Source organism: Capsicum annuum, chromosome 4 (genome assembly GCF_002878395.1).
Source record: "Capsicum annuum cultivar UCD-10X-F1 chromosome 4, UCD10Xv1.1, whole genome shotgun sequence".
Lineage (NCBI taxonomy): Eukaryota > Viridiplantae > Streptophyta > Magnoliopsida > Solanales > Solanaceae > Capsicum > Capsicum annuum.
This window is the reverse complement of record NC_061114.1, coordinates 90,935,619-90,954,204: the sequence shown is the minus strand read 5'-3', so window position 1 is coordinate 90,954,204 and position 18,586 is coordinate 90,935,619. Positions and strand designations below refer to the sequence as shown.

The 18,586-nt window shown below is 36.4% G+C and overlaps 1 protein-coding gene across 1 annotated transcript in view; it reads right to left on the bottom strand.

Moving 5' to 3' along the window:
* LOC107867875 (protein PIR) overlaps positions 1-18,586 on the bottom strand; it is a 69,130-nt gene that overhangs the window by 32,085 nt on the left and 18,459 nt on the right. The window contains exons 13-22 of the mRNA XM_016714342.2: positions 15,412-15,627; positions 14,988-15,199; positions 9,126-9,273; positions 8,295-8,463; positions 7,931-8,007; positions 7,448-7,618; positions 7,048-7,124; positions 6,864-6,966; positions 627-746; positions 389-532 (exon numbers count right to left, since the gene is read on the bottom strand). Of these exons, the coding sequence (XP_016569828.1) occupies positions 389-532; positions 627-746; positions 6,864-6,966; positions 7,048-7,124; positions 7,448-7,618; positions 7,931-8,007; positions 8,295-8,463; positions 9,126-9,273; positions 14,988-15,199; positions 15,412-15,627 (1,437 nt within the window). The remainder of the gene's footprint in view (positions 1-388; positions 533-626; positions 747-6,863; positions 6,967-7,047; positions 7,125-7,447; positions 7,619-7,930; positions 8,008-8,294; positions 8,464-9,125; positions 9,274-14,987; positions 15,200-15,411; positions 15,628-18,586) is intronic.

The following is an 18,586-nucleotide window of genomic DNA, read 5'->3' as shown; positions in this document are numbered from 1 at the left end:
ACTAATTTGCACCAATTATCATTAAGGTTTCAGAAGAAATGGTATCAAAATTAGGTACACCATTAACTTTAAAATCATAACTACTGCAAACGTGTCATTCTTTTCATTGGCTGTATAAGAAATACGTATAGGAAATCACTGAAGTTCATGACTATGTGATATACATATATATTATTCACAACCGACTAGAATTGCAGAGCTTAGACTATAGTAATTAGAGTCATAATTCACCAGTCACGAAGACTAGTTAAGATGGAGGCATGCAGCAGAAAAGTCACCGGTTTCAAAAAAAAAATGGAGCATGCAGCAAAAGATAACACAGAGAGAGATAAATACGAGTATCTGTCGTACCAAATTTCACACAGGATTGAGAAAGACATTGACAAACCTGAGAAGCCAGTCGACTAGAGTAAGAAACAAGGGATACATTCTCCTGCATCTCATTCAACATAAGATTGAAAGAATCTATTGTAAGGTCTTTCAAGAGTAATTCATGAGTAAGCTGCAAGATGTCCAGCAACATCTCCAGTTCCTGATATATGTACAGAGGGAGAGTGTATTTATATTTTCAAGAGATGAGAAATGTTCAGATTGGGTTAATCCAGGAGATACGTGATAGTATTTACCACAATAGCACATAAATCCTGTGATTCAAAGCGATCAAACAAGAATTCAAGATTATCTCTGAACATTTTGTTCAACCTATCAGCAATCAAACTTCTCAAGTTGATGGTCCTACCTAGAAGCTGCATGTTAAAGAAATTCTAGTTAGAAATGACTACCATAGGAGCGAACTAATGTAGGTAAATCAAGATTCTCATATACAACAAGTTTAGAATATAAACATTAGCATGATGTAGGAAGGGAGAATAAGTAACAAATGACCTGGTAAAGTAACAAATGACCTGGTATCTAAGTAAAAAAGCAACAACTGGTCAAAATGGATGGCACTGCTCTAAAATGAATGGTATCCCTAGTGTTATGTTTAAATTTTTGTAGACTAATGCAACATATATGTTTTTAAGTGGTCATTATATCCATGTCAGAGTTGCAGTCCGGCCTGCTATGTTGTATGGAGCGGAGTGTTGGTCGGTTAAGAATTCTCATATCCAAAAATTGAAGGTGGCGGAAATGAGGATGTTGCGTTGGATGTGTGGATTCACAGGGGCTGACAGGGTTAGGAATGAAATTATTCGGGAGAAGGTGGGAGTGGTGTCAGTGGAGGATAAAATGCAGGAAGTGAGGTTGAGATGGTTTGGTCATGTGATGAGGAGGGGCACGGATGCCCCAGTTTGTAGGTGTGAGAGGTTGGTCTTGGATGGTTTCAAGCGGGGTAGGGGTAGACCGAAGAAATATTGGAGAGAAGTGATTAAACGTGACAAATAGAGCAGTTACAGCTGACTGAGGACATGATCCTGGATAGGAAGATATGGAGAAAAAGCATTAGGATAGAGGGCTAAGGGTGTGGATGAGTAGTAGTCAGTAATTAGGTGGACTTCGGTGTCCTTTGTTTGGCAATGTAAAATTTTTTGTGGATGTCGTACCTATGTTATTTTATCACGATTCTATGCTTTGGATACTTCTGTATACTGCCTTTTATCTTGAGCCGGGGGTCTATCGGAAACAGCCTCTTGTAGTGGTATGGACTGCGTACACTATACCTTCCCCAGACCCCACTATGTGGGAATATACTGGGTTTGTTGTTGTTTGTTTGATTATATCCATGAACCTCTGGACATGAGGCATGACATATATAAATCACCTTCACTTTCTTCTGCTTCCACTCTCCCCACCCACCCACCCTCCAAGGGTAAACATGATGTTAATTGTGTTAGAACAATATATCCTTTCTTTTTTCTCTCTCCTTCTGGAGGTTATGTTGGAGAACTTCCTCTAGATAGGTTTGACTAAGAAGAAGTAACAAGTAATTAGACAAGTGAAAGATAGAGCAATAATGAACATCTGTTTTTAAAGGAAGATAATACACATTTTCTGTTGATTAATACGCATTTATATCTGTAAAGTAGAAAAGAATCTACGAAACAATTTGGTTTGATTATTTCCTTAAGCTATTGGATTTAAATAAAAATGTTCACATGTCCTAAAAAGAAAAGTATTTTAAACCTAATTACAATAGGAGTAAATTAAGTCACCTACTATATTTACCAATATTCTAGAATTTTCACACGGATTCTAAAATTCCCCTCAAATTGGTGCATACAAATTAGATGTACCAAGCTTGCTACACAAATAACTTATTTAGGAACCGGCTAGGGACTTGATGAACACATCTACAAGCTGATGACTTGACCGCACGAACTTTGTGACGATGTCTCCGAGAATACCTTCTCTCTGACAAATTAATTGGTCCTGTCATAAAACACCGAATTCAGTCCAATGTGAAGGGCAGCGTCATTATCCCACACAAGTTCCATTGCTTTATTCTCTCCAAATTTTAACTTCTTCAGTAGCTGCTTGATCCATATGAGTTCAGATGCAGCCACTACCATACCTTGATATTTTGCCTCTGCACTTGATCTAGCAACCTCGTTTTGTTTCTTGCTTTCCAAGAGACCAAATTTCTCCCAACTATAGCATAGTAGCCAGAAATGGATGGATCGACTGGCAGAGGGTGATCCTTCCCAATCTATATTTGTATATTAACACCCACATCCACATGCATGTCATGTCGACACGGGTTGCAGTAGGGATTTTTAAGAGTCTGAGGGTGATCGTGCCCAATCTATATTTGTATATCCACACCCACACTCATGTCGTGTTGACACGGGTTACAGAAGGGATTTTGAAGAGTTTGTGCAACATAGGCCTTTGTAAAATAATCATTTCCCTGCAACATATTGTACGTATCAAAGAATGAGAATAACTTCATTTCAGTGACTGTCAGAGGGAGGATACAAGAATTAACTTACAACACTAACAGGGAAGGCAATGTCAGGTCGAACTGACTTACAACACTAAGTCCTACTAGCCACCAACATCTTCCAGGATGACTAAGAGGCTCCCCTGACATGATAAAAGCTTAAATTTGGGTCGATTGATGGTAATTCCATCTTCATCATTACCTAACTATGGCATCGACGTAAACCACCAAGTAAATGTTGACAATAGAATGCAAAATGGTCAGGTTCACTTTGGACCCTGCCAAATTCCTAAATAGCCATGCTAAATTTTCCAAACCATGCTCAAGGAAAATGCTTCAAACCATAAAATGATCGTCGTAGTCTACACACCATGTTACTAAACTCCCCTTGAGCAACAAAACATGGGGTTGCTCCATATCTCTATTCTCTGGAATGGACGACACAAGGGCGCCAACTTGATATCAATTGATTGTCACTAGCTGAAAACTTCCAGCAACTATTTTCCAGAAAAAATGTAACGACCCTCCCGGTCGTTTGTGAAATTTTCTCATCTTCCTTACTTTAGCGCTCCCCGTAGTTTGTATACATGATTTATGACTTAAAGTGGTGAGTAGTATCGATATTTTTGAGTATTCGAAAGTAATTTAAGTCAATAACGGGGTTATTGAGTTTGAAAAAGTTAAACCCAATAATAGTCAACCTTTATCGAGACGGCCTCGGATTAGTGATGTAGTATTTTCAATGGGCCCGAAATGTACTTTCTAGTCAATTTACATATTTAGCTTATTTTTACGGGCTTTCAAATAAACTTTGAGGATATATTAAAAGTTTTGGATATTTTAAATAATTAGCTTAATTAGTGATTTAGTGGGTCAAATCGACAATTTATTTACTTATGTGGCTAGTACTAAAATAAATTTAAATTGAAAGGCTTTACCCTATATAGTAATAATATTAGAATCAAAAAGTGAAAAACGGTAGTGGTGGCTAATCAAGGGGTACGAAGTTAACTGAATCGCCATTGGCCGGATTTGAGAAAAGAATAATTTCCATAAAGCTCCAGGTTAGTATGTTGGAACATTACTGTTGGTGTTATATTAATAAGAAGCTATGAAGTAAAATGATTTTCTTTTTTTTTTTATGTCCAAGGCAGTGGTACGAATCTTGTAAGATTGAGAAATTTTGGGTACAACAATTTAACTTTTTATAATTTTGTTGTTTTGCTATTAACTTATTACTGGAATAATTTTTCTTAATAAGGACAAAAGGTAGTTATGAGTTAATGATTTGAGTAATAATGAATAGCAATAATAATGCTAAGTTAATGGCTAAATTTGGAGTGCTACAGTTTGTGGTTTTATGCTTTGGATTTTCGCACAGTCATCAACAGTTATGATTTCAATGAATTTAGGTATCCGATCGGGATTCGTACATTAGAAAAAAATATTCTTTTCGACATGCTAGTTTGAATTCTTATGGGGATTATATACTTGAACAGATTTGAAATATTCGAAAACTTTACGGAAGGGCAAAGTCCTTGCAAATTAGCTTGCATTTGGATTCTTCGGTTGAGGTAGGTTACGGTTTAATTGGAGTTTAGACTCGACTTAATTGTGTGTATGCTCCTAAATTGGATGTTTGTGGATTGGTATTCGGACATGCGTGAAATTGTTGATGTTTGGATTATTGATTCGTGTATAAATGTTTATTGAAAATTGACTTGATGGAATTGTCTTATGACTTTAAGTGTACTTGTAAACTTGACACATTGTGTTGTATGCTGTGAGGTGTAAATTGATATTGATAATACTTGTTTACGTTTATGTTGGATCGGATACCACGCCGATATGTTTATATTTATGTTGGATCGGGTACCACGCCGGTACGTTTATATTTATGTTGGATCGGGTACCACGCCGATACATTTATATTTATGTTGGATCGGGTACCACGCCGGTATGTTTAGATTTATGTTGGATCGGGTACCACGCCGGTATGGATATGTATATGTTGGATCGGGTATCACGCTGGTACGGTACATGAACATAGATTGTTCCCTGCAGGTCATGACTATTTGAGCAAAAATAAGTCTCATAGCATGTGTATACATACTTGTGTTGATTCTGTGGATGTTTACCGTATGGCTGATACTCTTGATAGTTATGTGGCTTGTTTGTGAGCACTGTTGACCTGCTGTATTGTTGATTCAATGAGAATTTGTTATTTGATGATGCCTGTCTACTTGTTTTTCTAATTATGTTGTGTACATCCTATTAAGTTGAGCTGGCCTATGATACCTACCAGTACATAGTGGTTTGTACTGATACTACCCTGTACTCTTCTTTTGTTGAGTGCAGAAAGTTTTCCAGAGGCTCAGACACGACCTCACCTCTAGGGTTGATAGCAGATCTTGATCCGAAGTGTGAGCATTCCCGTCTTCAAGCTGCCACGGGTCATATTATTTGTTATTGTCCATCTTTCGGGCAATGAAACATTCCTTATTTACTTTATTGGAGATTTCTTTAGACATGATTTGTTAGTAGTTCTTGTACGATGACTTTCGGGTCTTGGGGATTTTAGTAAGTATTTTATTTGACTTCCGCATTAATAACGAATAGTCCTGAATTATTATTATTATGTTGATTTTATGATATCATCATCTTAATATTGACTAAGTGCTTGGGTAAAGGTTCGGTTTAGATGGTTCTCCCATAGAAGGATTAGTGTGGGTGCCACTCATGGCCTTTTGGGCCGTGACAAAAAAACTTGTGGCTGGGGTCGGAAACAGGGTATTGGGAACTTCCAAATTATATGAAGGTGGCAGAAAATCGTTCAATAAAATATGAAGGTTGCAGAAAATTTTCCCAGACGCATTCAGTAGACTTGCCAGAACTGTGCTAGATCTGAATCTGGTTGTCCCAACTAGTTGGAATAGGTATGGTTCAGGTCGGGATAAGTAGGCGACCACGTAGAACAAGAATCCAACCCGAAACACACCAGGAAGAGTGCTCATGCGCTCGGTGCGTGGAGCAGACGCATTGCGGGAGAACTTCTTGTTGCTGATTGTGAGGGTGCATGAAAGGTTGGAGGCCGGAGGGGCTTGCTGGGATTTGCTCGCTTGAATTTTCCGGACCTCGCGGTAGTGTTAGTTTTCGCACAAAACTTGTAAAACAAGAGATAATGCAAATTAGCCCTTACAATCGCCTGAAATTGAAACACGGTGACCTGTGTGACTCAGTTTTCTTCTACAGATGTTCCTCACCAATACTCTAATACCACGTGAAGCGGAAGAGACAAGAGAGAAACCAGATTGATTATTCCCTCAAGAATTTACATGAGTAATTCAACCTAATTACAGTAGAAGTAAATTAAGCCACCTACTATATTAATATATATTCTAAAATATTCATAAAGATTCTAAAGTAAATTAAGCCACCTACTATTTTTATATATATGCTAAAATATTCACAAATATTCAAACAATATCCATGATTATTTTGGTCAGTGTTTGCAGAACCTTCCTTCTTTTTTTTTTTTCTTTTTCCTTTTTTCTTTGATAAGTAGGTTGTGGAACCTTTGCAGATACATCATTATTTTATTTTTTTGGTAGATACAATCTCATATCTTATTTTCCTTCTATTGAAAAGATTCAGTCAAATTATTAAAGCAACAGCATATTGTCCATGTCCTTAATTTGCCACCCTAATTTTGTTTTGGCAAAAAATTCTTGTCAAGACAAGTCACTTGTGTTGAACTGTATCTGTTATGCGAAACATTCCAAACCTGCACACCAATCGGGATATTTTCATAATCTTTGAAGAAAAGAAGCAAATGCAAGTTTGGAGAATTCCATAAACCAGAGAAAACGAGGTTGCTTGAATACTAGTTGAACCATACCACTGGACATAACAAAATCAGGAGATGAATTCTGGTAAAACAGATAAATTCATTACTAGATAAAGAATATAAGCTTATACTTACCTTCACTCTAGTCGTTTTCAAAAGAGCTACGAATCTCATTGGCTGGACAGCGAATTTTTCGCCGATGTCTATGGCAAAGAGAAATGATGGATCAAGTAGCTCACTGCAGAATAAGAGACCCTCAACTTCTTATAGACCGTCTAATTCAGTAAATGTGATACACAAAAGGTAAAGAAAGAGGTACCTGGCTGCCCAACTTTTGTAGTATGTAAAAATAGTCTCACACAACTTCAAGACAAATATATCAAAACAATTGTCCACCTACAGAAAATATGGAAAACAAAAGGTTCTGTGTAAGCCTTTTAAGTCACACAGGGAAGGTATAGTGCTTTCTATTGAGTCTACTAAACAAGATTTCCTAAAGCATTATCGATATTACAATATCTTAAACAAAACACATTTTAAGCATGATGTGAGCATATATTCAAAGGTGACAATAATGCTTAATATTCAAAAATAATAGAGTTCCTTATTTCATTAGAAGGAATTAAGAATGTTGTCACACCATAAGAATCTGCTGAATATAGAGATTGATGTACATATGTGAAGTTAGGAAGATGGAGTGATGATTCCAAAAGGGTTACCTCAGCTTCGATTTCATCGTATAGAAAACGTTGCTTGAGGATCACTAATGCTTGCTGAGCAGCATCATTATAGATGTCAAATGACATCAAGGCACTCTCCAGTAGACCAATAACTGGAGATTCGATCACATGATCCACCAGCATCCATGGAAGGGAGCATTCAACGGGGAACTGTAAATAGAAATGGACAAAATTCTTGAAATAGCCATGACAGCTTAAGAAGAACTAGGCAAAGTCTTTCCTGTAAATTTTTTTATTTTTTTTTTTTTTTTTAACACAACTTTTAAGATTTTAAGATTAGGGAGCGTCCCGATGTCAACTCATAAGAAAGGAATAAATGGATATTGATATGTATTGAGAAGGACCTCTTTAGCTTTTGAATTTGAAATCCATAGATATACATACCAACACCAAAAATTCTAGCAAGTAAGAATTTAACTACGCAAAAGAAATAGATCATCAAGCAAGTTCACACTCAAATACCTGTATAACACGAGAAGACTCCAGATAGAATTCTCTAAACCATAAAAAACCAAGATCTGTCAAAGTTCCTAGGGTAGCTGCAGGGAGCATGAAATTGGATTATGCAACGGAAGATATATTACAAAATAAACACTGTTATATGCTCAAAATAGTGTTAGAGGAGCCAGGTGGAGAAACATAAAGCAGTGGCATATGAAGAACAGAAAGATGACACAGAAGAACTCATATGCTCTTGTAGCAAATGACTTTAACTATATAAGTACAATATCACCAACAGTTCTACACCTAACTTGCATATTAATATGAAAGATCATGAATGTTTGTCTGCCTTAAAGGAGATAAATAACACAGTATAGAAAGATACCTGTGTAGTCTAATACATGTAAGAAAAAACCAAGCTTGTAGAAAAACGTCTCCAGCTGTTTCAAGTCATTGATAGGTATTTCAGAACCACTATTTCCAAAAATACCACCAGGCTTCCGCATGTTACCACCAGAAACCACCTCATATATGAGGAACTGCAAGCAATGGACCTGACAAAAGGGAAAAGTCAAGCATTGATATGAGTAACATAAGTATACCCGTTACCCAAGGTTACCCTTTTGATGTATTTCTCTTTTTGATATAATCACTTTCCATCAGAATCATTTGGCTTGTTGCTATCAATTTGGCAAGAGCTTATAGAGGAAAAAAAGCACTACACAACGAGATTCAAAGTTACAAGTTTGATTTCAAAATTAACTTCTATCTTGAGAAAAATTGAGTAATATAGTACTGAAAAAGATACTTCAGATCATGGATGTGAAACACTAAATGCAAATTAATCAAAGAATGGCGAAATAATTTATAATCCTGACTAGTAGAATTAAGTATTAGGTAAGCAACGGAATACTCCCATCCTCCATTACTTACATCATGACAATGCATGTATAAGGACAATGAAGCTTATAAAGAGAAATAGCAGTAAACTTTCACTTTGGCCACTTAAGTCACTTGTGTCACATGTCTCAAGTATTCAGATGAGATCAGAGACCACAAATTATTAAAGAAGCACTTCCACCAGAGCAGTATTTTGAGTTAATAAGAATATAGATACATCATTTATGCTTGTCATATGTTTTTCACCAATAATGAGAATTTGAACTTGAAATGTACTTCAGAACATTGAGATCCCAAATCACGAATATAAGGAAACCTGAGCAGACGTTGGTGCTACTGGCCTTGGATAAAAGAAGGTCCCTCTGCTTTCTTCACCACTATGCTGATATGACTGCATTTCAGTCTCTGGCTTACTAGTATTTGCCATCCAATCTGCTGAAAGTGTTCTCATATCAGAAAGAATCCTGACAACAATGGAAAAATGTGAAGCATTTAGAGATTAGACGGATTATAATTAGACCAAATCCAAGTATCCAAATCAGTTATGTATCTGGATATTCTAATAATAAGATCGAATCAATTCCTATTCGAAAAGAGGTAAGACAACAACGCATTCCAATTTAAAGAACTATTATGTATGCTGAGTTTGATGCTCGAGAAACAGTCTCTTTGGCTTCATGTAGAAAATTAAATGTTCCTCAATGAAAAAGCAATGCATAATCCTGAGGCATGGAATACCCAACACAAACAAAGTATACAGAGACCAAAAAGGACCAAGAACAAAATTTCTAATCCGACAAACCCCCATGGTCTTCTTACCCATTAGTAACCAAAATCACTTGTAAAATATAATCTTAACCACCCTACACGGTACAATTTCATTTTTTTTTCCTTTCTCTGTTTTTCCATGACTGACCCGAGCTTAAAGTTTGTGCAGTTCTTACATCACTCTGGCTTCCTTTTACTTTCTTGTAAATTTCACCCTTCAACCAACGTGTGTAGCTCCCTTGTTTTCCAATCATTTTCACAACGGAAAAGGGCCAAACATACTCTTCAAGTATTGGAAATGGTTCTAATATACCCTCCTTCCACCTTTGGGCTCTAAAATACCCTTCCCATCCATGTATAGGCTCTATACCCTTCTCATCCACCTATAGGCTCTATTTTACCCTTTTCCTTAACAGACACTTCAATAAATTAGTATTTTCATTTAATACGTGTCAATTTCTTATTGGTTGAAATTTTAATTAATTAAAAACTTGCTAATTCCCAAACCCAATCCCAGATCCCACTTAAATTTACCCGACCCAACAACCTGAATCCTAAGCTATCCATCATTTTGTCCATCATCTTCAGGACACTAAGCAATTTGACAATGGAGTTCCAGCTTGCACTTCTTCTCCGCAAAATTTGCTTTACTTGTTGCTGCTGCAGATCGAACAAACAGCTCTTCTTTCTTGCTCCGAATGGTATCACAAGCTTGCGGTGGCTTCTTAGGAACAAGTTTCTCACCTTTTCTCTTTTGAATGGTTTTATGTTGCACTAACTGCTCTTCCAGTGAACTTTGATGCTTAGGCTTTGTGACTATTTTAGCTGGTAATATTGATTTGACAATTCTTATCCTCAAGCAGCCTTGAATTCCTCCAAAGCAGCACACTTACAAGGAGTTTCTCTAAAGTAATTATTTTCACAATGCTTTGTATAGTCTAATTCTACTGTGATAAAGAGTTTGTTGCATATCATTTTAGTTTCAAACTTGAAATTTCCAAATCAAGGATAGCTTAGTGACTTGCAGATGATGGATAGCTTAGGATTCAGGTCACTGGGTTTGATTTGGGTCGCTGAGTCGGGTAATTTTTAAGTGGGATCTGGATTGGATTTGGGGGTTAATAAGTTTTTAATTAATTAAAATTCAAACCAATAAGAAACTGACACGTTTAAATGAACATACTAATTTAATTTTTTTAAAGTGTCTTTTATAGGAAAGGGTAAGATAGAGTCTATAGGGGATGAGAAGGGTATTTTAGAGCCTATAGGTTGATGGGAAGGGAGCCGAAAGGTCGAAGAAGGGTATATTAGAACCATTTCCAAAACTGAAGATAAGGCTGGCAACGAACTGGAATCGGTACCGCCGGACCGGTTTGACCGGAATCGGAACCGGTACCGGAACTGCCTTACCGAAATTGTCGCCGGAACCGGTGTTACCGGAATTTTTGCTTCCAACGCACCGGTCCGTTGGTTACCGGTGTGGAACTGGTTCGGACCGGAACGACACCGGAGCTATATCGGAAGAGATGCCGGAGTTGGTAAGTTATGAACCGTTCTTGACAATTTTTTTCTTTTTAATTTAAATTTTATATATATATATATATATATATATAAACTTATATAATTTATACAATAAATTAATATAATATTAATAAGTTAATATAATATTAATAAGTTTAAGTCATGTTTAAGTTATTATATTTATATATTAATATGTTAATATAATATTAATAAGTTTAAGTTAAGTTAAATTTATATAATAAGTTAATATAATATTAATAAGTTTAAGTTATTATACTATTTAAGTTTAAGTTATTATCCAAAATTCCAATTCCAAAATCCAAATGATAAAAATTTTAAAAAAAAAAAAAATAGTAACGGTTTTCAGTTTTCACATCGCCGGACCGGAACCGGTCAACCGGAACTGGAATTACCGGAATTTTTGGATGGTTCGCACCGGAACCGTATTCCGGACCATTGGGTATCAGTATACCGGTACCAACCGGCCCCGTTGTGTTACCGGTACCGGAACGTCACCGGAAACGGAGTAAACGGACCGGAACAGAATTTTCCGGTTCCGTTGCCAGCCTTAACTGAAGGGTATAATAGACCCTTTTCCATTTTCACAATACATCCCCAAACACTATGTGGAAACTTTACCCTTCTGAATCTAACAATTGATGTTTTTCTTCGCTTGCTTGTGTCTATTTCAACATTTCAAAGTAGAACCATATGCCGTTTCACCTTGAGCATAAAGTACTCAATTCTAAATTGTTATCCCGAAAAAACTTTATTTTAATCTTCTTCAAGGTCAACATCAGAATTTTATTCCTTATCGAGTTTCACCACTCAAAATTGTCCCTCCTCCTTCAAGAATAGCTTTCATAGTGATTAAGTGGAGTTCCATGGAATATTGCAATATATCAGTCAATTTATTTATCAGGGACTAACTTCGACCTTTCTTTGATTTTCTAATAAATGAAATTTTTTTTGGGGGGTCATCTCAAAATAAGTTTATAAGAAAATAGTTTTTCTAGAATTTTGGAAATGTAAAGATAAGACACCTGGGCCTAACTTGACCCCAAAGGCTAACTCATGAGGGGAGGATTGTCCAGGTCCATCCCCATTGGGGCTCCCAGTCCAAGCTCAGTTGGGCTTGGGCTTGAAGGGTGTTCAGGAAATTACATGCTATAGCCTTCATAGTGAGTGCTTTATTTCTTTGTCCCCCATAAGAAAATTCTTTAAAGATTAACCTTCCTTCCTATTTATATATAGTACAAGTAAATTTTTGTCCCTTTACACCTCAAATGTTTTTACACTTTTCATGATCATTTCTCTCTCAACTTCTATTTTTTTCTTTCTTCTTTTTTTTCTCTTTTTTGTTTTTCCTTAACTTTTGTTTTTCTTCTCTCTTTTTTTGCTTGTTTTAATTCATTTGTTTCAACAATTTTTTTCTCTTTTTTCTTTTTTCTCAAACATTATCTATTTCTTCATTTCTCTTTTTTTCCTTTTTTTAATTCATTTGTCTCAACCTTTATTTTTATTTTATTTTTTGTTTTTATCATTTCTCAATTTTTTCTTTTTTCTCAAACTTTATTTTTATTTTTTTCTTCTCATTTTTGTTTTTCTCAATCTTTATTTTTTTCTTTTTCCTTTTGGATTTTTTATTCTTCTCTTTTTTCTTAACCTTTATTTTTTTCTTCTCTTTTTTTTCCAATCTTTTTTTCTTCTCTTTTTTCTTTTTTCTCAACATATATTATATTTTGCTAATAAATAGAAAGTTGGATAATCCGCAAAGGGATATTCTTCTCTTTGAAATCAAAGTAAATTTAAGGACATGAAGTTATAGAATATCTCATAAATCAAGACACAATTGGTTAGTATCAACACTTGCCCATTAGGCGTAACTTGTGTTTTTGGGAAGTTCTTGGGTTAAGACTTGTCTTAGAGGCAAGACTAATAGAGCATCTCATAAATCAAGACACAATGTGGTAGTGGCAACTCTTGTCCATACGGCATAACTTGTGGTTTAAGTCTTGTCTCTAAGGCAGGAGTTATAGAACATATCATAAATCAAGAGACAATAACTCTTGCCCATGAGGCGTAACTTGTTGTTTGAAAGTCCTTGGATTAAGACTCTCAAAGGATAAAGTTATAGAACATCTCATAAATCAAGCATAATGTTGTAGTGTGAACCCTTACCCAAGGGGCATAACTTGTTGTTTGAAAGTCCTTGATTTATAAAACATCTCGTAAATTAAGACACAATGTGGTAGTGTCAACTATTGTCAATAGGGCGTAACTTGTTGTTTAAAAGTCTTTGAGCTAAGTCTTGCCTCTTAGGCCAGAGTTATAGCGCATCTCATAAATCAAAACATAATGTGGCAGTGTCAACTCTTGCCCATAGGACTAACTTGTTGTTTGGAAGTCCTTAAGTTACGTCTTGCCTCTAAGGCAAAAGTTATAGAACATCTCATAAATCATAACACAATGTGGCAGTGTCAACTCTTACCCATGAGACGTAACTTGTTGTTTGAAGTCCTTGGGTTAAGTCATGCCTCTAAGGCAAGAGTTATAGAACATCTCATACATCAAAACACAACGTGGTAGTGTCAACGCCTACTCATGGGGCGTAACTTGTTGCTTGAAAGCCCTTGAACTAAGTCTTGCCTCTAAAGAAAGAGTTTTAGAGCATCTCATAAATCAATACACAATGTAGTAGTGTCAACTCTTGCCCATGGGGCATACCTTGCTATTTGATGGTCCTTGGGCTAAGTCTTGCCTCTAAGGCAAAAGTTATAAGTATTTCATAAGTAAATAATACAATATGATAGTGTTGACTCTTGCCCAATGTACGTAACTTGTTATTTAAAAATCTTTGGGATAAATCGTGCCTCTAATGCAAGAGTTGTAGAACATCTCAGAAGTTAATACATAATGTGGTAGTGTCAACTCTTGCCCGTGGGGTATAACTTGTTGTTTGAAAGTCTTTGGGCTGAGTCTCGCCTCTAATGTAAGAGTTATAAAACATCTCCTAAATCAAAACACAATGTGGTAGTGTCAACTCTTGTCATGAAATGTAACTTGGTGTTTGAAAGTCCTTAAGTCTTGCCTATAAGGCAAGATTTATAGAACATATCATAAATCAAGATACAATATAGTAGTGTCAACTCTTGCCCATTAGGCATAACTTGTTGTTCAGAAAAAATCGAAGAAAAGAAAAATAATCAAAGTTGCGAAAAAGGAAAAAATGAAGAAATATATCAAAAAAAAAAAATAAAAAAGAGAAAGAAAATATAGAAATTGAAAGGAGAAAAGGAAAAAAATAATGGTTGAGAAAATAGGGGAAAAAAAAAAGAGACAACACAAAAATAAAGGATGAGAAAAATTGAAAAAGAAAAAAATGAACCAAAGAAAAAATAAAAAGAGAAAATAATCTTTAAAAAAATAAAAGTTGATAGGAGAAAAACTAAAAAAAATAGAGTAAAATAAAAAAGAGAAAAGAATAAAAAAAAAAAAAATTTGAGAGGACAAAAGGAAAAAAAATTAAGGGTTGAGAAAAACTAAAAAAAAGAAGTCAAAGAAAAATAAAAAAGAAAAAAAATATAAGTGGAAAGATAAATAAGTGTGGAGTTGTTTAGAAATATTTGAAATATGGAGGCAAATAAGTATTTGCCTATATATAAAAAAGAAGGAAGACTAGTTTTATAGGATTTTTTGTTGAACTTTGGGAACAAATTTTGCTTTAAAGATAAGCTGATCAACAAAGGAAATTTGTATCCTAGTCCACTCAAGACATGCATTCAAAGTTTGACCAGGATGAACGTACTTATGTTTTCATTGACCTAATAAAAGAAAAGAGGATAACACGAACTTTCAAAAACAAAAAAAGAGAGGACATGGTTCCCACCTAGAAAGGTCTTTCTTCTTCCGAAAGGTAGTCCGCAACATTGTCGCCAGCGTATTTTGTACAAAATCTTGCACCTCTGCATGGATTGTCTCCCACAAGGCGTCGGTCACTGAAGTGTCAACCTTCTGCATCATTGACCCAATACTCTTGATGTAGCTCACAAGTTCAACCAGAGCCTTCCTTTCTTCAGCACTATAATTGTACCGTACTACCTTCATTTCAATTTAAGAAATATTAAATTCACAGAAATCATGTCAGAGGCATTAAAAGAGGAAGTAGCTCTCTTCAATCCTTTTCTTTTTCTTTTTCCTTCTTTTTTGTGTTGGGGGGTGGGAGGGGGGCAAAAGAGAATGAGAATTTTTCACGGAGATGCACTATTACAAAAGTAAGAGGGAAATTAGCTACATAAAAATTAAAATGAAACCTTTTCATAGTCGGAAAATGATGCAGGCATGTCATGTGACTCTACTGGAACAGGATCCTTGCATGGGCGAGAAAATTTCCAAGCACATTGTTCCCAAACTCGTGCAGTCCATCTGCTTAAGAGTTGAAAACCTTCAACAACCATGTCATAAATATTTCCTTTGATTTCCTTAACCCACTCAACATCCACGCCATCAATTGATTTTAGCAAGACAAGCTGCAAAGGAGGTCGAGAAATAACATGATCAGGGACATGCACTACAACAACAACATCCTAGTATATTCCCACTTGTACCAAGTCGGATCTGGGAGGGTAAGTGTAAGCAGTCCATACCACTACCTCACAACCTCACAGATGAGATAGAGAAGTTGTTTCCGATAGAAACCCGGCTCAAGATAAAACAATCTAGAAAAGGAATAGTAAAAGGACAAGATACAATAGAAATTACCACACTCAATAACACCATAAGCAAGACTCACCGAGTAATACAACAACGATTCATCATTCTAAAATAATACTAGTATTATAGCTAAACAAAGTCCTCCTACCCACTAGTGACGCACTCGTTCCTACTATCCTTCGACCCCAATCCGCCTCCTCCACACCTTCCTATCTAGGGCCATGTCCTCGATAAGCTGAAGCTGCTCCACGTCATGTCTAATCACCTCCCTCCAATACTTCTCCAGACTACCTCTACCTCAATTGAATCCATCCCTAGTCGACCTCTCACACCTTTGCATTGGAGCATCCATGCCCCTCCTCATTATATGTCCGAACCATCTCAACCTCTTTAACCCACTCAACATCCACACCATCAATTGATTTTAGCAAGACAAGCTGCAAAGGAGGTCGAGAAATAATATGATCAGGGACATGCACTACAACAACAACATCCCAGTATATTCCCACTTGTACCAAGTTGGATCTGGGGAGAGTAAGTGTAAGAAGTCCATACCACTACCTCAGAGATAAGAAAGAGAAGTTTCTGATAGAACCTCGGCTCAAGATAAAACAATCTAGAAAAGGAATAGTAAAAGGACAAAGATATAATAGAATTACCACACTCAATAACACCATAAGCAAGACTCACCAAGTAATACAACAAACAATACGCCATTCTAAAATAATACTAGTACTATAGCTACGAACACGGATAACAAAGTCTTCCTACCTACTAGTGACGCACTTGTTCCTACTATCCTTCGACCCTAGTCCACCTCCTCCACACCTTCCTATCTAGGGTCATGTCCTCGATAAGCTGAAGTTGCTCCATGTCATGTCTAATCACCTCCCTCCAATACTTCTCATGTCTACCTCTACCTCGCTTGAATCCTAGTCGACCTCTCACACCTCCGCATTGGAGCATCCATGCCCCTCCTCATCACATGTCCGAACCATCTCAACCTCACTTCTCTCATCTTTGCTTTCACCGAAGCCACTCCTATCTTATCTCGAATAACCTCATTTCTAATCCTTTCCTAATCCACCCACACGTCCACTGTAGCATTCTCATCTCCGCCACCTCCATCTTTTGGATTTGAGGCTTCTTGGCGGGCCAACACTTCGCCCATTAGGGACATGCACTAATGAGATATTGATGCAACATAGCCTGGGTATTCACAAAATACTAGTTTACTGAATTTTCGATATTCAAATCTTATGCAAAAAGGTAAATTGAAAAGGGAGCTTAGTTAGGTTTCCTTGTTAAGTTATTTAGGTAATTTCTTCCGGCCGAAATTATTTTTTTTGATAACCCCGATCTCCGAGAGACAACGGTGCACGATTTGGAACTCAATGGAAAATGGTTGCATCCCTCTTCTCATTCTCAAAATGTGCATGCCCCTCTACCCTTCTCCGCTTATATAAGAGGATTTTGTTTGCGGCAGCGTTCGAACCCGTGAGATGTGCCTAACCTGCACATCATGGATTACACTCTTACCACTAGAATAAAGCAGCGAGTGCCAAAGTTTAGTTCTTTTTCAGTTACAGTTCTTTGGAAACAAGAATTTTCCCCACAAAACTTTTTTTTTCATTTGCCACTTATGTTTGGTGCAACTTCCTAATTGCATGCCCATTCTCTGCCTCTTCCCCTGCCCAAATACCAAAATACAACTACTATGCATGTCTCAAACAAGTTGGGACTGTTTGCCCCAACACCATAATAAAAGAACAAAAAGAAGAATGTTGACAGCCAGAACACTACTCCAAACATTTTTAAAAGAAAAGCAAAGAAACAAAAGATAAGAAAAGAAAGATAAGAAGTGACGGTTGCCATGCCAATGCTCAAGAGTAGAATACTTTTCTACTTTCCCATTTCTTTCCTTTTCCCCCATATGTTTATAACAAATAAATCCATCCATGTGAATTCGACAAAATTTCTGTATCTCCAAATCTCTCAAAAATTAGTTTTAACTTGAAATTTAGATTCAATTGTACACCTGCTGTAGCAATGAAATACTCATTATTTGAAAGGAAAATTCACATTTGAAGTAAAGGACTGATAATATTAGCTACGTGAAAAACTAAATCAAATTAAGAAGTTCAATAATTCTGAAATTAATATTTCCATCATACTATTAACTATCTTTATTTACCTCTTGTTACTAGTTGTTACAGTTGACTAAGGACATGACCCTGGATAGGAAGGTATGGAGGAAAAACATTAGGATAGAGGATTAAGGTGGGTGGATGAGTTGTAGTCAATAGGTGGGAGGGCTTGGGTGTCTTTTGTTTGGCAGTGTTGCATATTTTTGTGGATGGCGTATCTATGTTTTTTATCGTGTTCCATGTTTTTGATGTTTTTATATACTGTCCTTTGTCTTGAGCCGGGGGTCTATCGGAAACAGCCTCTCTACTTCGTTAGAGGTAGTGGTATGGTCTGCGTACACTCTACCCTCCCCAGACCCCACGATGTGGGAATCTATTGGGTTTGTTGTTGTTGTTGTTGTTACTAGTTGTTACAATTTGACTAAGTCTGATGTTTGGAGCATATTTAGGAATAGTTAGCTTCAGTTAGTTAGTTGTAGATAATGTGCAGATAGTGGAAAAAGAGTTTAAAGTTAGGGCACCTCCTATAACTACACCACCAAGACCCCGTAACAGAACACGAGGAGTTAGCAAATAGTTAGGTTTAGTTATTTAGCTGTAGATAATGTGCAGATAGTGGCCTGCACTT